The 15,638-nt window shown below is 36.4% G+C and overlaps 1 protein-coding gene across 3 annotated transcripts in view; it reads left to right on the forward strand.

Moving 5' to 3' along the window:
* The window catches only part of tafa3a (TAFA chemokine like family member 3a), a 72,254-nt gene that overhangs the window by 34,162 nt on the left and 22,454 nt on the right, over positions 1 to 15,638 (forward strand). For all 3 annotated transcript variants that reach the window (XM_046858651.1, XM_046858744.1, XM_046858702.1), the window contains exon 2: positions 12,197 to 12,309. In XM_046858651.1, coding sequence (XP_046714607.1) covers positions 12,198 to 12,309 — 112 coding nt within the window. In that variant the 5' untranslated portion in view covers position 12,197. The remainder of the gene's footprint in view (positions 1 to 12,196; positions 12,310 to 15,638) is intronic.

The following is a 15,638-nucleotide window of genomic DNA, read 5'->3' on the forward strand; positions in this document are numbered from 1 at the left end:
ACCTAAATGATGTTCAATGATACCAATAATAATTAAATAGAAAACAAAACAATTTTTTATTTTATTTCAATTGTTAGGTTATGCTACACGAGTGATGAGCAAAAGTGTGCGGGAGTGGGAAATACTTGAGTAATTACTTTGTTATTGTACTTTATTTTAGAGTATTGAATATTTACCTGATTGTTATTGAAGCTACTGGTACTATTAATTAATTAAAATAATTTAATTATATTTTAGCTTCTCAGTCAGCCAATGACTGTATGCATGTGCATTTTAGAATAAACATGTGTGGAAATACAATTCAAGAATCATTCTAATTTATTATCTGTAGTGACCTTCTCATGGTACACAATGTAGTTAGTGCTATAGCATTCCAAATGCATAGAAACCAATAACTGAGTTATTAATAAATCAAATTACTGCAGTGTTGCTTGAGGATAAGCATCTCTGGTCTTACCTCAGTAAGATTTTTCAGTATGATAGAGGAAGCAAATACACATATAGAATGAAAATACTCTATGCTGTATAAACAAAAGTTTGTGGACAACCGACCATAAGATTTTATGTACTTTTTAAACATCTCGAACCACATTTGCTGCATCACATTGCTTATTTGCTAAAAACCTCCACTCTTCTGGGAAGATGGAAAGAATTTGGAGTGTGGTTGTGGTCATTTTTGCTCATTCAGACACAAAAGCAGTACTGATGTAGGGTGAGAAGACCTGGGGTGCAGTAGTCAGTGTTTCAATCCATTCTTGAGATGATTAATACTGTAGATCTGAGGTCAGCGATCAGATTTGGATCTCCTATGTAATTAAAGTGAAATTTTAATGCTATCACATTCAGAGACATCCTCTAAAAATGTGTTTAAGTGGAATGTGGGAAAAGTCAGGTGTACCAATATTTTAGTCCACATAGTGTCTTCATGGCCTTCCTAGAAGGATTGTACATGTTAAGATATGCTTTGCATATTTAAGAGCATTAACTGGATATTTAAAACTAGCCTGTTTTTCTTTGCTAATGTTAGTTATAACTAGCTTTGATTCCACTATGTAATTGTGTAGGTAGCAAGTCACATTCTCATTGGTTATTTGCAGGATATTTACCAGGATATTTTAGATCTGATGAATTGATTGGACAATGTACTTGTAGTTAGTTACCAATACACTACATACAGAGATGGAATGATATTTTTACATATTTCACATATTCACACGCATTTTTTTACAAATAATTTGGTTTGTTTATTTTTTCATTAACTTTGTTTTAATACTTTACTATTAAAGTAAAGGTAGATTTAAAAAAAAAATGATTTATGTTCTGCTATAGATTCTTTTACTTTTAAGTTAAACTGAGTAAAACTTTGCTTCATTACATTTACTTTCTTCTGAGTAATGTTTTTTCTTATAATTTAAACTATTTAGTTACTTTATTTTTTAGAAATATATATACTGTGTATATATATATATATATATAATATACATATAAAATGGAAATCTCACTATATACTATACAAAGTGGTATTAAAAGGTTTTGAGACTAATGGTTCTAACTGGTTCTATTCTGACCCCGTGTGTTGCCACATCTGTGATTTAATCATGGACAGCAAGTTTGAACAAAGAGCATGTTTGCTGCCATACTGTAATAAGATGTTTGAGGTGTCTAACCCTAACCCTAACCCTAACCCTAACCCTAACCCTAACCTTCAACGAGCTCAACCCCCTGAAAATGTTGAAACCAGCTCAAGATGAAGATCCAGCTTACAGGTCATCGTTTTTGACATGATTTCGGAGATCCAGCTGAAAAGACTTCTAGGACATATTCTAGAAGTGGCATGAACGCTGTATTGCCATGCAAGGGGACTATTTTGAAGGCGATAGTGTGTATACATTTATAAAGTACTTTCCTGTTAACAGAACTAGTCTCAAAACTTTTTGATACAACCTCATACTATATATTTCACACTACTGTATATATTTTAGTTACTTCCAGTCCACTAACTTGATTGGTAATGTAATGTTTCAAGAAGGAATATTCACTCACACAGCTGTTTGCTTGTAATCACCAAGCAAACTTCCACCTCGTCCTTTAAAACCAGTTCTCCAGTACAACAATAAAACTTATCTGGAATAGAAGACTTGATATATAAATGCTTGTCAGATGAAAAAAAAAGGGGCTACCAATTTTACTGGAACATCTTTAACAGGAATGCACAAATCAGTGTGAGCAGGCTAGGCAGCATCCTAGCATACTTTAAAAAGAGAGTGTTATTTTATTCGGCATGTAATTCTGCAAAAGAATATTTAACCATATTGTGTCTGAAATGTCACTTACTCAAAATTAATTTCTTGTTTGAAGAACTTGTATATAAAAGCAATATTTCACTCTTAGTCATGTGGTTACTCCTAATATCAGCATGTCTTGCCCTGTGGGTTTGTGCCTACAGCTAAATCACAGACGTTCCTATATTCACTATAACCTTAGCCTTACTTGTAAAATATTGCTTAACAATACTGCTATACAATAAAAAGTATAACTGTTACCTCAACCAGAACAATTGGAAGGAAAATGGAAAAAAAGAAAGAAATAAAAGGTATAGAAACATATTTGAACTGTCTTTCTCTTCAATTATTTACTTTTTTCATGCCCCAGAAAAAAATTTCATCTTGTAAAAATAATACATCACAACAAATAACAGTGTTCCACTAGGAAACATTTGTTTTGGATTGCCACAGATGTTATCAGTCTGTAAAACGGTTTTGGACAGAATAGTTGATCGTGCGGTAGAGCTTTGCCTGATCAGAGCTTTAGATCAATCTAGACTTGATTTAGCCAATCCATTCATATTGATTCCTCTAAGTTACACATTTTAGCCTGAGCCGTTCAACATTACGAGAGGGCGTATTTCTAAAAAGAACAAAAAAACAGCTGCATAAATTTTTGGGATAGGCCAGGCACTGCAAAGCAAAAGTAAGGCTTGAAGATCCACTTAGGGTGGCTTTGATTATATTAAAGCATCCTGAGCACTCTCATCCTTTCAATTTAAGTCAGACTTTCTGCTCGTTCCTCAGTGTATTCATCTAACCGAGTGAAATCTCAGGGCCCAGACTGGCTTTACAGATGAGCTATTGTGCTGCTGAGAATAAAAGAAATGGTGCTGTATTGAACACCAATCATACATTTTTTAAGAACAAATGATAGGTAGTATTTTTTATAGAGCATGTGCTGTGTACCGAAGACCTTTCAAACGACTTGCCATTTCTTTTTTTTTTTTTAAAGTGCACAGAAAATTGAGCTAAATTCCAAGTAGAGTTTAGAATGGCGCTGATTTATGTCTGGATCGGTGTCTTCACTTTTATCCGATACTTGTATCATTGTTTAAACGTGGTTTCTGATTATATTGTGTTGTAGACAAGCAAATTCAAATTGAAATTTTTTTTTACAGACATTTTATTAGTCCGGACAAACTGCACTCTTTTAACTGTGGTTATGTTGGAACCCAAACCACTGCTCAAGCTTTGTCCCTCTAGACAAACACTGATAGAAAATATTGAGTCTGCATAATATACACACCTGGAGAGAACGAAGCGAGGCATGAAGCTGTGTGCGTGTATGAGTCTGTGTGCACTGTGTGTAGGTGGTGTGTGATGAGTTTGGATGAGATGTGCTCTGACAGGTTCGGCTGTGTAATTTGGGTTCATGCTGATGAGTTGGCAAAACCAGAGTCTGTTTCGAGTTACTTCCAGCATCTTACAGACACACGAACCGATAACTCTGGATGTGTTGCTGCAAAGAGTTCCTAAGGTTCATCTCAGAGTTTAATCTGCATTTAGAGGAAATGAAATCCACTTCCACCTGTCTTTAGAAAAAGATAATGAATTAAACCAGCAATTTTCTTATTGATGTTAGACAGTATTTTTTATTGCAGACCTTGTCTAGATTCCCTGCAGTTTCCTCGTTTCTATCGCAGGTAAACCTACTAAAAGTAATCTTTAAGCGCAATGATTTAAAGCTTTCTGCTTTGCATATTGTGCCACTGGCAACCAAATGCAATCTTGCAGAATTCAAATGAGCACTCAGTGAAGCTGTCACTTGAGTTATTTTTGTAACAGTTATTCTCTCATTGCAAATGCTGAACGTAACATATGTCTGCCACCAAAGAAAGCAAGTGCAAATGTGGCTTTATGAGTCCAGATACTGAGCACAAATAAAACTTTTACTGCTTAACAGAAACTAGACAAGGAACTGGTGAAAAGTCCTCAGGTGGTCAAAAAACATATCACTCAAAAATCATTTACTGAGATATTAGATGGTGCTGGACAAAATGGACAAATGTTTTCTTTAAAGTGTTTGACCCTGTCAGTGTCACAAAGACAGGTCTTTTGTTAGTCTGACAGGCTGACCATATGCTGCATTATTGATTTCTTGAAAGCCCTGGAGTTCTTATGTTCCGTTCAGGATGACGTTATGGAGTGACAGATTTGTGTAGCTCCATGGAAGTTGCATATAAAAGTCCGATTGCTTCATTTTTGAAAGCATGAGCCCAAAGACAAAATTTCTTTGTATTCAAAAATGCCAAGCCTGTCGTGCATAAATGCTATGAAGTCTGTGTATAAAAGAGCTAGCTGAAAAAAATCTTTTCTTCTACTCCAAGCTTTTGCTTGTCAATGTCAATCAACACTCATGCTGTGGACTTTAAGGTCTACCTCAGGCATGCATGTGTTTGAATGGCTTCTGTTCTTCTTCTGTCACACCATTTATCTATCCTCCTTCACCCCACTGTCTATACATCCATCTCTTGCACTTTTTTGCCCTTCTTTTTTTATTATTATTTTTTCTTTAATCTTCTTTTCCACCCTCAAGCTTTATTCTCTACTTTATGGAACAGATGTCTGGATCTGAATTTGCACTGGCACACTTGCATGTCCAGTTCCTCCGAGAGACTGAGGGAGGCAACTCTTCATACACCTTTTTTCTTCTACTTCACCCACTCAAACACAAACACATACACAGAAATCAAACGGATCAAGCGCCAGACAGCCTCTGTGAGGCTACACCATTGAGACTGAAAGCACCAGAGAGCTGTATCCATTCTCAAGGGCAGTGAAAGAGAAAGAGAGAAAGAGAAAGCGAGAGTGAGGGTGAAAGTGAAAATGGAAGAGAGAGGTTTGATGAGAGGAACAGAAATAAATATGTCAGACATCTTGCCATCTGTACTGGGGGCACTCCAATGGGACTAATTAGGCGGCTGAGGCAGGTTGAGGAGCTCGTTTGAAAATGGTGCACTCTTCCGGGGAAACCAGGAGGTGCAAAAGGAGTCTCCACTCAACACTGACTCACTCCAACATGTTTAGGCGGATTGACTCCCCTTTTGCTCCAAACGCCTGTTTGTCGGCTGTGAAGCCTCTCGGTTTGGTATTTTTGTCCAAGGCAGATAGATCCGATATGCTTTTTATTCCTGATGGTTTAAGTTAATCCCTCATACTGAAACACAAACAGATTCAGCACAAGTTTATATCTGTCTTTCTTAAAGTCTAGAGACATAAAATGGAGTGTGCAAAAAAGACATAAACTTAATTTATTTTTGTGTTGAAACAGTTCATTCTTGTCTCACCATAATTTGAGCTGATTTCACTTCAGAAATTCAGCCAAAGTACAGTATGAATTAATTACCATTTAGGCACATTCCAGCTAGAGTTGTGAGATGCCTACTGAAACATCCAAATGTCCCGAATGCCCAAACTCCTCTTGTTATTTTCTATTATTCGGTGCCAGGTTGCTTGAGGCGATTTTATATGAGTAAAAAGAAAGTGCTGGAATGCAGTTTCAGGCAATTTCAATAAAAATCAACATTATTAGCCACAACACGGGGTGTACTTGAAATGTCTCTATTGACCCCTCTTTGTATACAGCATTGCCTTTCATAAGCTGGTCCACTCACTGCAGCAATTTAGACAAGTGAAAGCACAGTAGAGCTGCATGGCTTGGCCTCAGGGATATGTCAAATGCTACATAAAGCGCAGCTTAACAAGGAAACACTAAAACATCACGACTGACCTTAAACAAAAATATGGCAATAATGATGCTGTGAGTTATTCCTTGGACTCTCTGAAAATGGCTTTCAAGTTTACTTACATCACCGTTAATTAATAGATGCAAGTTGTTTGAATACTGGCTGGACCACGATATGTCTTTAGGTAGATTCACTGACTGTTGAATTGGGAAAAAAGGAAGGGATATAACAAAGAATACATATTTACATGATTGTATATCACTTCCCAGCTTTTATGCATTTTGCATAAGATTTCTGCATTCTAACATCAGAATGTAAAATTATGCCTAAAGAACAGTCTTTTTTTATTTCAGAAAAAAAACAAAAAGAAAGTGATCAGGCGAGCCAGTAGACTTGAATGGTTAACACGATTGACAGTTGAGTATGTGACTTCATTGCTTAGTATCAATGTATTGTAAGTTTGACTTGAAAAATGTATAGGAAATATAAGCTATTTATGTTTATTTGGAGATGCCACTAAAGAGACAACTCTGATATTAGACAACTCTGTCATTTCTGGGCCAGAAGAAGGAAGAGGCTGGGTGCAAATGACAGATTAAATAGATTGACAATGACTTATCAACTCTAACATTTATTTTTTTTGCTTCTTATTGCCCTATACAGGTGAGCCTCAATTTATACAAATCAACAGTGTAACCATTCATGGTTTTTCATAGCGACATTAGACAAGTTTTGTTGAAGGATTTTATCGTGTTAAATGTATTGTGTTATACTTAACACTTAACTTACACTTACATTTAAGCAATTGGCTTCTCCCCCAATTTGGCCACCTATCATTTCCCACCCACCATTATAAGACATTTACCAAAAAGGAAACATTAGACATGAGCCAAGCACTAAAAGCAGGAGGGTTTTTAGCTCAGGGTGACGGAATAGATAGCGTTATAATATTATACTTGGAGTTTTTCTCTCAGACAGCAGAGGGCACTACAAATTTACAAGCTGGTCCTTTAATGTTATTGCTCCTTTAAAATGAAAAGTAAAGCAGTGTTTAATGCAAAATCAGTGTGTTTATACTGGAAAAATCAGCTAAATGTAGTGGACAATTAATAACTGACGACCACCGGTTAGCAAATGAAAATTTTAAATATTTTAACAGACCAAAACTAGTCTTTTCTAACTGTTTATTATATGCTTATTTTGAATCAAATCAAATTATATCGAATTTTATTGTGTCACACTCAGAGGAAAAATTATATCTGCCTTTTCCTAAATATATCTTCTTCTTCTTTCGGCTTCTCCCATTAGGGGTCGCCACAGCGGATCATCTGTCTCCATACCCCCCTGTCCTCTACATCTGCCTCTTTCAAACCAACTACCTGCATGTCTTCCCTCACCACATCCATAAACCTCCTTCTTAGTCTTCCTCTTTTCCTCCTTCCTGTTGGCTCCATCCTCAGCATTTTCCTACCGATATACCCCATGTCCCTCCTCTGCACATGTCCAAACCAGCTCAATCTTGCCTCCCTCACCGTGTCTCCAAAATGTCCTACATGCGCTGTCCCCCTAATAAACTCGTTTCTAATCCTGTCCATTCTCATCACTCCCAATGAAAACATCATCTTCAGCTCTGCTACCTCCAGCTCCACCTCCTGTCTTTTACTCAATGCCACTGTCTCTAAACCATACAACATTGCAGGTCTCACCACAGTCCTATAAACTTTTCCTTTCACTCTCACAGATACCCTTCTATCACAAATCACTCGTGCCACTCTTCTCCACCCACTCCACCCTGCCTGCACTCTTTTCTTCACTTCTCTAACACACTCTCCATTACTGACCCCAGGTACCTGAACTCCACCTTCTACACTTCTTCTTCCTGCAACCGCACCACTCCACTGCCCTCCCTCTCATTCACACATGTACTCAGTCTTACTCCTACTGACTTTCATAATATATAAATATATTATATACATATATATATATATATATATATATATATATATATATATATATATATATATATATATATATATTTACAGATGCCTGTGATTGGTTAATATCATTGCAGAATACAGAAGACATCCCATGGGTCCCCTGCCATTCCCTGTAGGGAGTATGACTCATTTTGCTACAGGAAAAAGTTGTGCTATTAAACTTGCATTTAAACTTGCATCTCGTAACTGTACGGTAAATGCTTTTCTGATGTGCCACTTGGGAACCTTGGCCATGATTGTGTCAGTAAGGTTTCAGGTTTTTATGCAATGATAGTACCTTTTAAATAAGCATTGACAAGTGTGTGGCAGATATTTTATTGCATCATTGTTTTATTTGGACATATAATCTTTTCTCTTTTCCTGTTTCACATTATGGTCTTTAGGAAAAAATGTCTGTTTCTTAATTCATTATATTACTTGCACTGTGGGCAGTGGTGCCTCAACTGTAAAGGCTTTTGGTTACTGATTGGAAGGATGGTGTTGAAACCCTAGCACTGCCTAACTGTTAGGCCCTTAAGCAAGGCCCTTGCATTTCTTTGCTCCAGTTATGCTGTATCATTGGTGTCTCTGCCTCCAATTTCCTGACAAGCTGGGATGTGCAAATAACAATCTTCACTGTGCTGTAATGTACCTAAACAAATAAAGGCTCTTTCTTTAAACCCAGAGTTAGTTTTCAAGCATTGTAGTTTTACTTTAAAAGGAACTTTATGAGTTAATTCAGTTTTCCATAATTATTGAGTATTCCAATGTTTTGTCAGGTGCTCGAAGTAACACAAATGTAATAAGATGAGAATCAAATGATATTGTAAATTGAGTAATAAAAAGAAAAGTGATTTACTTTAATCCAGAGACCATTTGATTAAAGCAGGCTGAACTAAATTGAACACTCTATCACACAACACTCTGTTTATTGATTTTTTTTTTTAGACTTGCTATTCGTCTCATGAATTTATAATTATATTTCAGACGCAAAACTTAATATCATTTGATTCACATTAATCCACAGATGAAAAAATCAATTAGATGATGTCATATACTAGATTATATTACTGGAAAATAAATACTAGAAATACTAGAAAACTGAGGCCATGACATAAAGTGTATTGGCCATATTGCTGTAAATACATGTATATTTTAGAAATCTTATATAGGATCAAAATCAAATGGATGTTTGGGTAAGAATAAAGTTTGTTAATCAAAAAATAGTGAATACACTATTTGGTTGAAAGATTATGATCCTTTAAATATATTGACTCTAATGTGAGAGGAAACAGTCTCTAATTTGTGCGACATTTTGTGGGCATATGCAGAAAGGGAAAAAGATGGAAAAAGATGAAGAGCAAAATGGTAGTTCTGACCTGGCTTCAATTCTGGCTATTATAGTCATCATCATCATCATCATCATCATCATCATCATTATTATGACCACCATCATCATATTACACCTCTATCCTCACTGACCTTCAAAATTCTTTACATTTGAGAGCTTGAAAGATTAGAGCTGCATTGGTGAAACACATAATGGCTGCAGTCTAGCAAAGGCAGCCTTTAGACACTACATGATCACAGCTTCAAGCCTGTTCCACACCTGAGGTGGTTGGATCATATTAGTTTAGAATTAAAAAGATTTCCAATTGTGATGAATGAGAACCTGTTTTATTGTATGCAACTCGAATGAAGGTTGGTAAAACTAGAGAGCAGAATTTATTGTCCTTACACTGACATTATATTACAGAAAGGTTTGCTTTATCGAATGCTGTTCTTTTATGAACTGCAACACTGAGAAAGAGAGCAGAGTGCAGAGAACAAATTCCATAAACAAATAATTGCAATTGGTTCAGTTTTTGTTGAAAGTGGGAAGAGGATTCTGTGTTATACCATGAGAAGCAGGTGAAGAAAAGTGTATACATACTGCTTAAGAGTTTTTATGAGTAAGAATTTGGTTGAGGATGAACGTTTTACTAATACAGACTAACGGTGGAAGGTCTACTTTGAGGTTTATTGAAACGTGAAAGAACCTGAGGAATAGACCTGGTTAACTACCTCTTATTACATGTTCCATTTTTATGAGATTTTCTCGATTGCAGAAGTACATGTGAATGTCCACCAAATATTATTGAATATTCCAGCAACATGGAGGCTATAAAAGTGAATATCAATTACAGAATATTTATTATATTTTAGATACATTATATTTTATGTTAAAAATATTTCCTTTGTAATTACACAAGTCTAGTGAGATGACTCTTTCTGATGTAAAATAATAATTATAATAATAGTAATAATAATAATAATAATACTTCAAAATAGTGAATTACACTGTTAGAAAACTAAATATAAATTGCATTTGCTGAAAGAAAACTATAAAAACCTAAATTTTTCTATCTCAAATTACATTAAAAAAAAAAAAAGAGAATCAGTTATTTGTTTAGTAGAAAATAATTCTAAAACAATTCAGCAATCAATGCATTTTACTATTGCCAGCTTGCTTAAATTTTTCTAAGATTGTGGAACTTTGTTCTACTTTTTTTTAAACTGAAGTCGTATCATTTTCTTTCATTGGGATGAAGAGATATAAAACAGACAAAAACTGCTAACTAGATTGAATTTACAGCTCTGCAGATAAAGCCATGTGATAAACTTTCCAGAATATATTCAACTGAAAAGTAAGAGTTTGGAAATTTGCCATCTACAGTAGCAATGGTATATGTATTAAAGCAGTTTGTTCATGTGTTGTGCTGCATCTTTCTGTACTGTGTGGATTATTCTGTTTGCTGTAAGTAATACAAGATCAATGAGAACTCCAAGCTGTGCTTCCCACAACACTTTATGCTATTGATTGACTTGTTCTTCTCTATTTAACGTAAATTTTAAATGTAAAAAATATTCATCACTCATTAAGCGCATGAATAAATTAAATGAATTTAATATATATTGCTTTCTCCTAAATGAAAAAATAAATAAATAATTTTTTTTAATACATGTTTAGTGAGTATAAAATGATCATTCTATCATGCTTCAATCTATTTTCCACTTTTAGAGTAATATCGGACTCTTTCACTCGCTCAATCCTGTTGGTCTTGTTTTCTTTGTATGTCTCCTGATTGGCTCCAGCTCCTGCTGGTTACAGTGTAGCCAGACTTCTTTCATTTGAGGTGTGATGATGTATTGTGATGTGTGATTTAATAAATCTGAGCTGCCGTATGACGTATGCATACAAATTTCCCACCAATTCTGACTCGACAGCCCTGACACAGCGCTGACTTTGAATCATCGTCAGGATGTAATGCAGCATTTCTTCTTCCCTGACTCAACAATCATAAACATTTTATTTGTTCATTTTGAAAAGAAAAAAAAAGGTCCCATGAACCGTAGGTTTACTACCAGCTAAAATATTCCATATAAAAAAAAAATCCTCGCTGCAGAAATCTCTTAATATACTCAACACCCTTTATTGTCCTGTCTTGCAAACAAACAGCTACCGTGAGGCCGGGCTCTTATTAAAAGAACAACATAGCTGGTTCAGTGGATCAGGGAGTTCTTAATCACAACCTTTTATGGCTTTAATTATTTAGACACCAAACCCTCCATAGACAAGAGCCAGTGAAAACTTCAGAGCCCGCCTTACCGCTAAGCATATGCAGAAAACCCTCACAGGTCTCTGCCAAGAGAGGAAGCAGCGAGCTCTGGAGCATAAAACTTATCTAGGCACTAATTTGATAAGATACGCTAACAAATTGCCTGAAAAGATGGCTGTGATTTTCTGATTATATTTTCCCCTTATGGCTTGGAACATAGTTTTGGCCAGGTGGTGAGATGAGCCTCTGATTGTTTCTGTGTGTGTTGAGTCTCTCTGCTCCTGTCACAAAGATGAAATTGCTGTCCAATGGTGTCTGATATCGTATCAAGACCAGTGTGTTTGCCAGCTGAAAAGAGTCCATCAAAACAGGAAGGGATTGTGTCACTGACTAAAACAGTGAAGAATGGCTCACTGGGAGGGTGATATTTGAGAACATACAATAAATGATTGATGGAATCCTGACAACACTGAACCAAATATTGTGCTGTGTTTTTTAGCATTATCCATGCATACATATTTATGTATTTGACGAATAATTTGCAATAAACCATCTGTGTGTTTTTCTGCAACAGATTTAACTATGTTTCTATATGTTTGTGTGTGTAGGATGCAGGAGAGGGAGCTGCAGTGTGTGGGTTGGAGAGTGCTACTGCTTGGCGTCTGCCTGCTGTCTTTGTGGGGGCAGTTGAGCCTGGCCTCCTCACACCGCAGCCACATCGGTGAGTCACACAATACTGATCATTCTCAATAACAGAAACACCACTTATTATCTCCAAGCTAAGTGATGAACCCCTGAGCTGCAGCTGAAGTGATACTGCTTCTGGACCTAGTCATCATGTACTTGGAATGTCTTTTTACTTTTACAAGCTTACTCATTTAACCCCAACTTAACCTCTGTTTGCTATCAGACCTATAAAGAATGAACAAAAGTGTTCACATTCTAGCATGCTGAGTCAGATACAGAGGGATACAATGCTGCCAATGCTAGCTAAAGTCACATCAGTAAACATTAGACAAACACTATAAATGTGCAGAAAGGTAATTTAAACTTAGGTACTACATTTTGAATGACCACGACTCCAACCTCATAATCAGTCAAATTTAGAAATGAGTATCTGCCAAGATTTCTTACCAAAGTAAAGGTAATTTGTTTTTGTACTTAAATAGCTTTTGCGCATATCTGTGCTTTTTTTTTTCAAGTATTTCCGTTTTGGAAGACTTTAACTTCACTTTAACTTCACTACATTTTAAAGTCAAATTTCTTTCTTTTCACTCAACTACAAATAATAGTAGTAATATTTTACTTATCTTTTACTCAAGTACATGGTTTGTGTACTTGGCCACCACTGGTTTATTATAAACAGTGGTTTATTATAATAACCATATTGGTTTATTATTATGTTTATTATAAAAAAAGTTTTTTATTAATTGTCTTGAATTTGGCATATTTCAAGGTTATTATATGAGGAGAATTAATCTCCTTAATAAAAGGATTCCAAAAACAGTTTGAGGGCTAATTTACAAAACGATGTGCTGCTCTCTGTGGTCCTGTGAAGACTGAAGAAATTGACATATTGAACCTAACTGTGGACGTTTTGTCTGCTGGAAGATAGGTCCCAAAGACATCATTTGGATCCCACTGAATGAGTAAAGGAGAAAGATAGAGAGGGAGAAAATAAGGAGAGGAGGGTAAAGAGGGAGACCCTGGGCAAAAAGTGGATGCTATGACTTCATAATAATGAGCTCCATTCTTGAGGGGCAAAGTGTGGCAGTGCAGAACCCTGGAGTGGGAAAAATATGAGGAATTCAACCAAGGGCAACAAAGACTCAGTGACAGCTTAACAATATACACAAATCCTCCATTGATTGGCTACATGAATTTTTGTGAGGACATGTTTTGTGATCACATGCCAGGAGCCTTTGCAAAGAGCCATTGGGGACAATGTGAAGAGGCAGCAGCAATTAATCTTGCCTACCCGAGCCAAAGGGCAGCTCTAAATAAAATCACACAGCATTTCAGGAGCCGTGACAAAGATAGCAACAAGTTTAAGGCACCCCATCTTTCTCCCAGCACTGCTCTATGTGTGGTGTTGGCAATAAAGTCAGTGATTGATTATGGCCAGGGCGCCCAATCACTCAGCCCTCAGTGGGCAGAAAGAGCTGCTTTCCAAGCTGCCAAAGCTCCAGTGCTCCTGGCTAACATTGAGCTAATCACATATTTAGTCCCAGTAGTGTTTTGAGGTCAGGCCAAGGTGTGGCAGTAAGCAGTAAACAGACCTCTTTAGCCTCACTGCAAAGAGATTTTGGGACCTGCTGCCACTTGGGCACTTCATACACTCCCTGCAAACTTAAGAGATCACAGATCAACCTATGAACACAGCAACAGTGCCAGAACTTGTTATCCAGCCATGACAGCAACAAGGAGCTATAGAGGGATGTGGAATAAAGAAGCAGTTGGCCAATAATCCCTGGCCATAGAGGTAAAATAAAAGTGACACAAAGTTTCATACATGAATACATACATACATGCATACATACGTACATACATAAATACATACATACATATCTATTGGACAGTTTAATAGGCACACCTAATGTTCAAATCAACCATCAGAATGGTTCACACACAACAGCCTCTGAAGTAACAAAAAATAAAAAACATCCAGTCAGCGGCAATTCTGATGGCAGAAAAGCCTTGTTGATGGGATAGATTAAAGGAGAATGACCAGACTAGTTCAAGCTGACCATCAGGCTACAGCGGTGATTGAAAAAAAAGCATCTTAGAATGCAAACACATCAAACCTTGATGCAGATGATCTACAATAGCAGAACAATGCATTTGCTTTCATACCTGTCACCCAAGAATAGGACTATTGCAGGCATTACAATCAATTTAACTGCTCTTTTATGCATCTATATTTTGGTAAAACTATTACTAAAGTATTACTATTATGGTGCAAATATAAGCCCTGTTATTTTTCAGTTAGTATATATCAGATAAACCCATTTGTGGTTGCATTAATTACATTTGCATTGCATTGCTACTGGGGTGTACAGCATGCCTTAGTTGCTATAATTTGTATCCTCTAGAAGGAATGCACAGTTGAAGAAAAGAAATAGGAAGAAAGAATACACCATGAAGAAACCTCAGCATTTGAGCCTTGCCATTCCTTGAGATGTCGAGCGCCATGTGCTCCTGCAGTAGCTGGTGCATGACATGTGGAGAACAGGTGGATAAGAAAATGGTGGACAGAGAAAATTGCAGTAATGACTGTCATTTTTTATTTTATTTTTTCACTTTGGTGTCCTTACTTTTACTGCATCTTACGCACCAAGTGGTGGAGAATAAAACTGAGTGTGTAAAAACGTAGTTTGAAAATTGTAAAATGTCTGATTGAAGTAATGTGTCATTGACACAGAATATATGGCGTATTACATTTTAAAAATGACGTGTGTGAAAGATACAATGTTCAATCAGGTTTAACACTGTAATTCTGTTCTGTAACACTGTTCAATTCTTCACTTTCCAAGTAATAATCAAAATAACTGCGAATGTGAGACGTACTTTAAATATAGTTTGCAGCAACAGCTGCAGTGCAGTAATTATCAGTTCTTTATTTCGAGTATCAGCCTTCCTCTTTCTCGTTTTTAATCACAGTGCTATCTCTGCACACAGCTCATGTCTGGCTAACTCATGACCTGCATGCAGTCTAATCACTCATCTGACCTACGGCTTTTCCTCATTAGTAACCTCTCATTATCACCTATTGAGAAGTGTGGCTGGATGGCCTGTAACTCAAAGCAGCATGGTATTTTCTGTTTTGGGTGAGAATTAATGGGGAACTGAATGCTTTTACTGATGAAATCTACAGGCATAAAAAAGGTTTTGGCCGCTACTGAGAAGAGCATACCAATGTGCCTTTAGCACACCTTTACAGTGCATTATGAGGGCTCAAATAAATGTGGTCAAGGGCACAATGCTTATGCTAAACCATTTCTTTATATTGTATTTTCTTATAACGGTATTATTGTACTGAAAGAGTATTCA

This window comes from Silurus meridionalis, chromosome 1 (assembly GCF_014805685.1).
Source record: "Silurus meridionalis isolate SWU-2019-XX chromosome 1, ASM1480568v1, whole genome shotgun sequence".
NCBI lineage: Eukaryota > Metazoa > Chordata > Actinopteri > Siluriformes > Siluridae > Silurus > Silurus meridionalis.